The sequence below is a fragment of the Uloborus diversus genome, chromosome 8 (genome assembly GCF_026930045.1).
Source record: "Uloborus diversus isolate 005 chromosome 8, Udiv.v.3.1, whole genome shotgun sequence".
Taxonomy (NCBI): Eukaryota; Metazoa; Arthropoda; class Arachnida; order Araneae; family Uloboridae; genus Uloborus; species Uloborus diversus.
Window position 1 is genome coordinate 29,510,145 of NC_072738.1, and position 11,658 is coordinate 29,521,802.

Sequence of the window (11,658 nt, forward strand, 5' to 3'; positions counted from 1 at the left end):
TTTACATTATTTTATTTTTAAAAAATATATATTGTTCATTGGAAGTTTAATAAATGTTTTGCTCTTTTGTTCTTTGGTTTTATTTAAAATTTTAGGCAAAAGATAGAGTGTGTCCACACGCACTCCAATGGTTGCTTGCATGCTCAGGTCATAAGCAGAAGCTGTTACTCCATACTCCAGTCTAGACGCCACTGTAAGGTAGTGTGGAAATTGATGCAACGTTTTGTTTCTTTAAGAACTTTCAGAGAGAAGGACTTGCGTGCAACGTATTTTTGCCTTCAAAGTCATCAATTAATATAGTTCTCATTAAGGTGTCCTTGTTAGTAGGATTTCTAAAACAACTTAAGTTAAAGAAAGGAATAAACATTAATGCTTACCAAGCAAATAATACAGAAAATCATTTAGATGAACATTCATTTTAAATCGTTTAAGTTACTTTTTAAAGAAGGTATTCCTTCCATAGACAAATAGACATATTCCGAAAAGTTTTTTAAAAATTTAATCTGAATGCTTAGTTTTACATTCAAAATTTACTATCATTGATGAAAAAAATGCAAAGGTAAAATTACAGAACGTGAAATGTAAATTAAAAAAAAGAAGCACATTTAAAAGAAAAGTATTTTATGACACACAACAAAGCAAGGCACATTATGACACAAACCTGATTCTAATGCTCTTGAATAATGTGAACCTTTTGATAATAAACAAGGGAGAAAAAGAAATGTTGTGCTTTTGTTTTATGCAATGCATTTAAAGTTTAACGGCCAAAACCATATGAGACAGTGAGAAGCAAAGGGATGTAAGTGCCAAAATCAAAAATTTGGAGATAACCAGTCCAAATGGTAGGTGAACCTCATCTCTGTCTTGGGGCAAGATTTTAGTTCTGGTAGCCCTAGTAGGTGCTGCTATACAGCATAATTTTCAATGAAAGCCTACCTAGAATAGTAACTTCAAACGCATTTTACTGAAATCTTGAAAATGACTATTTATATCCCTTTACTTCTCACTGCCTCATATGTGAATATATTCATTGAAATAAGTAAAAACACAAAAATACAAAACATTGGTTATGATTTGTAATTTCAGCAAACAGAGAATATTTTGAAAGCAAAACTAGTGTCAGATCATATAAACATGAATTTTCATCAGGATATACTCTGACACATGAATGAAGCACCTTGAAACCAAAATTCATTAGAAAATATGTAACTCCAGTATAAAGTTTCACACGACCCCATGAAGCGTCTGAAAATGCTTTGGAGCACCTACTTTAAGAATATAGTCATTTTTCAGGATTGAAGTCACCAATGTGTCTTCTTTACTGTAGTTTTTCAAAAACAGGTATAAAGACCATTCACACAGGGCGATTTAGTGAGCCTGGGGGGTGTCAATGAACTGATGGCACCAGCGGCAGTTGCCTCTGAGGAGTTAAATTGGAGTGAGAAGATCGTTAGCGGTGAGAGCGGGTGTCAATGACCCTCGTCAATAACTCAGAGTTGAAAATGCTGGAGTCCTCCGCCGTTAGAAGGTTCGAAGAGAAAAGACGATTGCGTTTCGGCTCTTTCGCATGTAGCACGTCGTGTTCAAACCAAGTTCAACATGGCAACAATGCTACAGCCAACATACAGCTCCGACCTAGCTCCAAACGACTTCTCATTGTTTTCCCAAGTCAAAAAAATAGCTGGATGGGAAGTAATTCGCATGATTCCAGAGGTCCCTTGCCGTGAAGAGTAAAAGGGAGACTAGCCTATGAACGGACAACGGGGAAAACGCTGGCAGCGGTGCATTGATGTGCAAGGGCCATCTTTGAAAGACTTTTAGTATGCTGCAGAAAAAAGGTTACATACATATTTGTTTTGACACCAGTCTTGAAACTTTGTGGACGCATATTGTATGTCTTCAATCGAGATCTAAAATCCTTTTTTCAGTAATTATGCAAAGATTTTTTGGCTGCATTGGAAGTCCCCAACAGCACCTCGCAACAATCTCACTATCAAAAAAATTTTCAACAAAATTTACGATAATATTGTCTCCTCTTCCGGCACATTTACGTGTGTGTTCTCAAGTTCCGGATCTTTTTGTGCCGCATTCAGAGAAATATGATTTTCTTCTAGTGCATGTTTATTCAACTGCGAACGTCGAAAAAACGTTTTTTCACAACGGTCGCAGGAAAAGGGTTTTTCACCAACATGAACCCTCTTATGAGCCTCTAACTCTGTAGTCCTACGAAATACTTTCGGACAAAATTCACAGGCGAAGGGTTTGGTATGGATTCTCACGTGATACTTCAGGTCTGTAGCAACGGAAAATGCTTTTGAGCAAATGTCACACGCAAATGGCTTTTCACCAGTATGGGTCTTGATGTGTCTGTCCAATTTCGAAGCTGATGGGAAGTACTTCGAACAGTACTGGCACAAGTGAGCTGCTTCACCCGTATGGCTTACCATATGCTGTTTGAAGCTTAGAGCATGAGAGAATGCTTCTGAACAAAGCTCACACGAATACGGTTTTTCACCAGTATGAGTCCTCATATGACTCTTCAAGCTCGCGGCTTGACGAAATGCTTTTGGACAACATTCGCACAAGTATGGCCTTTCGCCTGTATGAACTCGAATATGTTTCTTGAAGTCTGAACTATGAAAAAACACCTTTGAACAGTGTTCACACGAAAATTGTTTTTCGCCAGTATGGGCGCTCACATGTCTTTTCAACTCTGAAACATCAGAAAATGTTATTGAGCAGTGTTCACACGAAAGAGATTTTTCGCCAATGTGGATCTTCAAATGGGATTTTAAATTTGAAGAGCGAGCAAATGCTTTTGGGCAGTGCTGGCATAAAAACGGCTTTTCGCCAGTATGTACTCTTTTATGTTTCTTTAAGCTTGATTCCGCAGTAAATTTCATTGAACAACTGTCGCACGAAAACGGTTTTTCGCCGGTATGCACATAAACATGTGCTTTCAAATTTGAAACTTTAGTGAAAGTCTTTGAACATAATTCACATGAAAATCGTTTTTCGCCAGTATGGGCGCTCATATGTTTTTTCAAGTCTGAAGCATCAGAAAATGTTTTTGAACAGTGCTCACACGTGAGAGATTTTTCGCCAATATGGGTTTTCAAATGCGATTTTAAATTTGAAAGACCAGCAAATGCTTTTGGGCAGTGCTGGCATAAATACGGCTTTTCGTTAGTGTGAACTCTTTTATGCTTCTTCAAGCTTGATTTCACGGTAAATGTCATTGAACAACTGTCGCATGCGAATGGTTTTCCGCCGGCATGTACATTAACATGTGCTTTCAAATTTGAAACTCTAGTGAAAGTCCTTAAACATAATTCACATGAATAGGATTTTTTGCTGGCATGGACACTCATGTTTCTTTGTTGGTGAAGCTATATAAGATACTTGAATAATATTGACGCGAATCTAGATTTTTGCAAGTATGAATGTTTATATGCTGTGTTATACCCAAAATTTCCAAAAAACACTTTTTTACGGTGTTCACACAAGCGCCTCTTCTTATTTCATGACTTTGTTGTCAAACGAAAACGCGGTAAAGTGTTTCAGAGATAAAAGCTTCTTATCGGAAGGAAATTTCCTTTTCTTTTGATTAGCAGGACTAAGTTATTAAAGGAAGTTAGATTTTCTGATTAGCTACAACCGTTCATATATTTTTCAGACATGGATTATAGAATAGAAGACTTGGTACAAAAGGACAACTTATTACAATTTTACTTATTTCAATCCACTACCACTGTCGAAAGACGAAAACAAAAAAATAACATTTGTTAAAAACGTACTAAATGATGGCAGATTCATTGTATCTTTTTTCGTTGTTTAGCAAAAGAACACCGACTATACAAACGAGCATAATGAACTTGTTTCACTGACATTCAAAAGAATGAATCTTTTTTAAAACCGTCTTAAACCTTCTGCTTCATAAGCTTGAATAAATGCAATATTTCATGCAATTATTGATGATAAAACGTAAAAATAAATGAACAAGAGCATTTTGTATTTTCCTTCTATACATTGCAATCAACCACCTTTATTTCTTTTGAACTTCCTTTCTTGACGGTAAGAAAACTTGAGGGGGGTTGAATTAAATCAAATATTTTCTTGAATGAAATGGTCTTGGATGAATGCAAATGAAATTGAATGTTACTACATCATTAAACGTCTGACATCATGTAGTTCAGAATAATACTGCAAAAAAAGAATTAGATTACTTTTATAAAAATATTCTGAAAATGCATGAGGTACATACTTTGAATTGAATAACAATAAAAAAAAAAGTTTGAAAAAGAAGGAATGAGTGGTTTTTTTTTAAGAAAGACTTTTTTTTAAGGGAATTTAGATTTGAGAGCTGAATCTTTGGTTTTTCAAAGCTTTTATTGAAAACTAAAGAATAATAACCCGAATTCAAACTTACCTATTGCCACAACTTTAGAACACAGTTACGAATGGTAACTGAATAAAGTTTTAAGAATATCGTATCATTCAATAACTAATTAATTCAAAAATTTACGTTGAAAACCAACAAGTGTGAAGGTTTAAATACGTATTGATTCCTTGATTTTGTTGCTGCCTTTTAAGGGAAATTTAGAAAGACAAATTTTGATTAATACATACATTGGCGGTAAAAGGTGGCGAGGACAAAAATTTTCAGAAATACAATAATTTCATCTTGAGAATATAGAAAAAACTCATTCATTTGGTATTCAAGTGGAATTTCTCCGAAGGGTCATCATTATCATTTCTAAACAAGATAAAAAGGCAGAAAAGTTCCTTCCCCCAGACACATTTAGCATTTCATAAAATAAAGAGAAAGCAACAACCAATGAAGAATATTGTGTCAGGTAATTTATTTGTTAAACTAGTTTATTGCTGATTGTCATTAAACATTTTTGTCTGGACTTTCTGCAAAGAGTTATTATTTCCAGATTAGAAAAGGGCAGAAAAGCCCCCCCTTCCTCTGTACTTGCTTATCATTTCATAAAATAAAGAGAGAAAGCACCAAACATTCAAGAATATTAAGTTCAAGAATATTAAGCCTCCCATATGGGCGCTTTTGGCTCCCACCAAAAAAAACTTTGACACCAAGCCATCGGGAACCCGAAAAAGGAGAAGACCTAGGATTTGGTGGATAGGACAGTCTCGAAACAGACTTGAAGATTTTTAAAATTAAAAACTGGAGGAGTCTATTCTACGGCAACCTGGAAATCGATTCTGCGGAAGGCCATGTGGCCATGGTCCACCCTGGGCTGACGCGCCATTGAAAAAGGAGAAGAATTAATGACTGAATCTTAATATATAAAAATCAATGTCCTGAGATAACATATATATATATATATATATATATATATATATATATATATATATATATATATATATATATATATATCAACGCACAGCCGAAACCGCTGAAGCTTCAGACTTGAAATTTGGCAGGCATGTCCGCATGATTACAAAAGTAACCACTAAGAAAGGATTTTTCGAAATCTCAATTAGTTCGGGAGAAATTAATTAAAACCCCTTAATTTCTGCGAAATTAAAAACCTGTCATTGAAATTCAAATCCCTTATTTTCGAAGGCTTTCCTCCATTCAAATCATTATTCAGTACTTCATCTCAACTTTTGGTCGATAGCGAACTATAAATTTGATATTGTTTTTGTTTCTCACGTGATTCTTCGAGGCTTTTCTCAAGTCAAATCATAATGTTTCTGTCTTTTGCTTTTATTTTTTCAAAACTAGAAACGAAGTTTTTAAGAACATCATCACAGGCGGACTATCCTTTTGAATTTAGAAGAGTGCAGTTTCCTGTTAAAGTTTGCTCTTCAATAACCATTAATAAGTCACAAGGACAGACATTAAAAGTAGCAGGGATCGATTTAAGAGAAGACTTTTTTTCACACGACCAATGTTATGTAGCTTGCTCCAAAGCCAGTTCATCAAGCAGTTTAATAATTTTAGCACTAGAAAAAAAAAACTAAAAATGTTGTATATAAAGAAGTTCTAGCTTAAACATAGGTATAACAATAAAATGTGGATGACCTGTGTTTGCAAAGATAATCACTACTTTAAAAGGATCGTTAATAACAGTTAAAGTTCGGTTAAGGCCAAGGGCATATATATATAAAGAGTCCAGGGTCCCCGGGATCCTCCCCAAATTAGAAAAAGTTATAGGTAATAAGTAATTATTATAGGGGATTTTCGAAACTAGGTGCACCAAGCAGTGTTAACCCCTGCTAATTCCATTACCCGAGCAATGCCGGGTACGGGAATGCTAGTGTCATATAAATCAGCAGAATCTGTTGTAAAGAAATTTTTCATCTTCTACTCTTTTTTGCAACTTATTTATTTTACTCCGGCCATTTTAGTTTAAACTTGTAGAATTAAAGATTCTTTAACTACTATACAAACCTAAATATCAGGCACCATTTTGAAACAGCATTGGTTTAAAAATAGCATCAAAGTGGGAAATAAAGATTTTAATAAAATGCAAAGAACGAATATCGATCATAATTCTTTTTTTTTTTTTTTTTTTTTAACTTCTATGGTGAAAGAATTATTTGTTTTGGGACCGCAATTCCTATGAATGAGTTCATTTTCGCGATTACGCTGAATCTTCCCCACACACGATTCTAGAACTGGTAAAATACTCAAGGAAAAAAAGTAAATGTTCTACACTTTTATGCAAAAGTAGACGCAGCGGATTTCCAAGCACGGACATGTGCGAATGCTTAGATATCGATGATGCAAATTACTGTTTTAACTGGAATGGGAATATGTAGTATTTGCGATGAATCTGAAAGTGAAATGGCTTTTTAATAGGTGTTATTTATTTATTACTGTTTTGCTAACTTATTGTATTACATTCTTCTGAAATGGTTTAGTATATGGGTCATTCTTCAAAAAGTGTAAATTTTCTGTCGCACGATTTTTACAGAAAAAACTTTAAGGAACAATTCATTTATCAATGCTTTTTAATTTTATCAATAATATATCTCTTTAAACCAGCCAACAATATCTTTGTAAAATTTTTTATTTTAGTATACTTTTGGTTCACAACATGTGAATTCTCACCTCTGTGGCATGTCACACACCTTGTGTGATTGTTTATGTTGCTTAATAACTTGTTTAATTAAAAATATATACTTATTCATTTCACAAGTGTCTCAAATACTAATTGTTTTAGTATATTATTTAATTTTTTTAATATTATGTTTTAGTTCTTTTTTGAAGGACAAGGAGTCATGTCACACAATAAATTCTCACCTGTGTTACCTAAACACAAAATGCCATTCCTCATTAACACGTGGCAGTAATGACATCAAATTTTATTTTCCGTGATAGATGGGAGCCCCTTTTTTTATTTTCAGCCATAGTTGAAGTTGTGAGATTTTAAAAACTTAATGTTGTTATTCTGACTTCTCACCTCCGTGAAATTGAATTTCAGGGATGTAACTTACTGTAAAAAAAAAGAAGTGCATATGTTTTCATATGCTTTACATGTGCATATAGCAGCAACAAAGAAAAAAAAATTTCCGTGAAAAATGTATCTATTAAGCCTATATTAATGGAAAGATCCTCACTTCCGTGAATCTCACCTCCGTGACAGACCTTCTCAATGTCATTATTTATGAGGTGAAAATAACTGATGGAGAGGAAATACCTCAATAATAGGCATTCTACCGAAATTATAAATTGCCAGCATATCCTTAAATTTACTAAATACTATTTTTTAACATACATGTGAAACTACAAATTAAGCCGTACTTTAATTAAGAGAGCTTAATATTATATTCCTACTGATCATTAAAATAACTGATTGTTTTACAATTAACAAAATTACTACTTTGACACTAAATTGGCCTCGATTTTTAAAGATTAAAAGCTTTTTTCTTTTTTTCCTGTGAACAAGGCATTTTATTTAAAAAAGAAATCACATTGCTTATTGTTTTCGCTTGGCCTTTGAATGGCATTCCTTTGATTTTATCCCCCCCCCCCGCCTCCCTCTGCAGCACCACCGTCGACCGGCCCCCTCCCGATGCTGCTCCTCTAAACAAAAACCGTCTCCAGGTTGATCCTACACACACATCTACACTCGCACACACATACGCACCCACACAATCATACCTGCACACAGACACAAACACACACATACATACACCTACAAACAGACACCTACATACATACATACACCTACCTACACACATATACTCACACACACATACGCACCCACACAATCGTGCCTGCAAGCAGACACAAACACACACACACTCGTGATTGCGAAACACATAATTTGAATTCAAGATATCAAAATTAAAATTAATTTTATTTATTTATTTTTTTTTCATTTATGAGTAAAACAATTGGAACTTAGCTGGGCCCATGTAAGATTTTTTAAAAAAAACAAAAGGATTTGAAATTGAAAAATATTTGCCTTCAAAAATTATGTTTTCTGGAGAATGAACCACATAAAAAAAAATTTCAATGGTTAATTTAAATTTAAACATTTCTTTTCTTTAAAATGTTGGCAAATGATAGCCTATGTGTTGATATCTGAAAATATAATTCTACATTCCTGTTTTTATTTGAATGTTTTAGTAGCAAATGATTGTAATGAAAAATATGTAGTGTTTTTCTGTTCTTTTTTAAATTTATATAATTTAAAATTACATAATAAAAAACCATTGCAGTTTCAATGAATGCTGTTTCGTTCAAAATTACTGTTTATAATCTGCAACCGAAACAAACAGGCCAACAAAAATTAGCACAATATTAAACAGCCCATAAAAAACTAATAGATACATTTATCATTATGTTACCATTTGGCTGAATACACTTCAAAAATATTTCTCTCATTTTCATAACTTGAAAATTGAGGTGCCATATTCCAGTCCATTCACAATTGAAAGGCGGACCGAATACGAACTGCAGGTTGAGTATCAGTGGCTTATGTAATTTGCACAGTTGTAATTGTATAAATTTTCATTAGGAGGGCCTTAAGCTATGAAAAATTGTTGTGGATGCATAAATAATGAAGAAATTGCTGGTTAAGAGAAACAAGTTATCGTTCAATTGAATCTCCCTTGATCAGAAAACAACAAGAACAATGCCTATGTATATGAAAAAATATTCGAGGGGCCCATTTGAACCGCCAAATGACGAGTCTGGGTAAAGGGTAAAAATTCATTATGGGAGAGGGGTTAGGAAAACGATAAAATGCACAAAGGTGCTTTTGCATTATTTCTTCAAAACTGTGCTTGGGGCAATCACCTCCTACTCCCCTCTCTTGCATCCCTCCTTGGTTTTAAGGTTACAAGACATTTTTTTCAAAACACTCAAACATGAAAAAGCTTATGAATGAAAAGACATGCATCCAAAACTTGGGCAAATTTGATTTTGGATTGAAAAATTGCTGCAATCCTTAATTCTGTTTGTGCAACCTTTAGCATAAGAAAATTATGTTTGATAGGTATAATGTTTACTTGTTCCAAAATTTTGGAACAAAATCATAGTAACAGAGAAAAAAAAACATTCAATTTGAATTTAAAATCATGAACGCATATCCATTTAGATACAACATGATGTTGATGTTGCAGATGAACTTAATTATGATTTTTAATAATAACACATTGAGAAATATATTATTTCACTATAAAACTACACAAGCAAACTTATAAAAATGAACTATAGGCCATCACTAGTTTTTAACAGACAAAACCTGTTCAATTTCTTTTTTTTACTCCAGGGTCTCCCATATTTATCACTATTTGTGGTTTAACCAGTTGGATGGGACCCTGAAGACAGCTCTGATTTTTTAATTCAGACCAGAAGACGAGCAATCCCTAGTCCAGCACCTCCAGAGGTATTGTTTCACTTTGAGGACTTTGTGACTATGAACATATTTAATGTCCCCCAGTCACCATTATTGAAGAAGGTGGATATTTGATCCGCCAGGATCACACCTGGGACCCTCTGCTCACAAGTCTGATGCCCTACCGATCAGGCCACCGTGCCCAACTTGTTCATATTGTAGAACATCTCATCAAAACATTTTCGAATAATAATAATAGTAATTTATGAAAATATTTTTACTTATGCAAAAAGTTACTATATGTTATGTGACGCATAATCTATAGATAAATTAGTAAAAACAGTTCATCTTTTGCTTTCAGGCAAAAGTGTGTAACTAAAACTTAAGAACTGTTTTTCATACCTGCAGATAGTTGTGTGCAGAGATACTTTACAATCTTATCCTACTATGACGTTATGTACCTTAAAGTGTCATGTAGTACGTATGTAAAACTGTCATAGTAGTGTAATACAAAGTCCAGTAGCTAAGTGGTAGCACTTCCGTGTCACAGATTCCTGTCGGGCACAGTTGACTCAGCAATTTAGTGGGTTGATAAAATGAGTAGTACCAAGAGTGCTTGGAACTCTTAAAATAAATTTGAAAAAAATGAGGTAAGAAACTTTGCAATATTTTGTACTGTATGTGGTTATGTCTCCTAATGGTGAACAGCATAAAAAGTACACATAGAGATATTTATTAATAATAGGATTTCAGAAAAAGTAGCAGAAATCCTACAATCCCTCTCCTTAACCAGAACCCGGTCTAAGTGCTCAAGACATGTATAACCTTCAGTAAATCAAATTTTTTTGGACAAAAGGGATACTATGAAATTTTTAACTCTGGCTTTAAACACATTCACATTTACAAAATGACTCTGTTATTTTTAGCTATATTACTTCAATTTAGTAGAAACAAGTTAGTTCAATAAATATCGCTGAAGTCAAAAAGCTCTTTTGCAAAAGTGTGTCATTACCATAACTCTCTCTACAGTGAAAACTTCTAAAATTTAGCTTAGTGCCTCCTCAAGGCCATTCTTTTCGAATTTTCGGGGGAGGGCGAGGGCAAAAGGATATATAATCAATGCATTTTATAAGGGAAACAACAAATTACATTCACTTATGCTTAATTGCAGTTTCCAAAATCTGGGGGAATTCCGCCCCCCCCCCCCTTCTGTCTTGAACTGGTTACGCCTTTGTTCTTATGCTTCTTGTATGTTTTTGCGCCAAATCTAATACGTTTTTGATTAGGTGTGTAAATATAGTTTGTTTTTCTATTTTTCTTGGAAAGTGCGCCAAGCAGAGGGTTACTATTCGATTGGGTCAAAGTTTAAATTCAAGATCATTTATTTTGCTATGTGTAAAATGTTGTGTAAAAAAGTTAATGTAAAAATTTAAACTTACCCGCGTTGTATGGTTGGAGTATGTAAAAATCTGAATAAAACCGAAAGTCACCACCAAGACCCGTATAAATCCTACGTAAGTTGGTCTTGGTTTGGTCAATACACTTTTTCGATTAGTGAAAACATAACAAAAATATTATCATTCAGATGAATCCTAAAATCTTTCTGATGTCAGGAAGCTGAGTAGCCTCCAAGATCAAGCTTTTCTAACGGTTGCAGGTAAGAAGTAGAGATGCAAGAAAGAGCAAAATGTTTTGCGGAGAACAGAATATGCAAATTGGAGAGTAGAGACTCTATAAACATTATTCTCATATGCAAGTTGCGCCTTGCTGCCTAACAAAATGAAATGTAGCATAAGTAAAAAGATGAAATTTGTGTTTGCTATTGATAAATACGCTA

At 34.0% G+C, this 11,658-nt stretch overlaps 1 protein-coding gene across 1 annotated transcript; it reads right to left on the reverse strand.

The window, feature by feature from the left end:
* Nucleotides 1–516: 516 nt before the first annotated feature.
* Nucleotides 517–3,035, reverse strand: LOC129227993 (zinc finger protein 678-like). The gene has a single exon (XM_054862621.1). The coding sequence runs from the start codon at nucleotides 3,033–3,035 to the stop codon at nucleotides 2,016–2,018; it is 1,020 nt and encodes a 339-aa protein (XP_054718596.1). The 3' UTR covers nucleotides 517–2,015.
* Nucleotides 3,036–11,658: the final 8,623 nt, after the last annotated feature.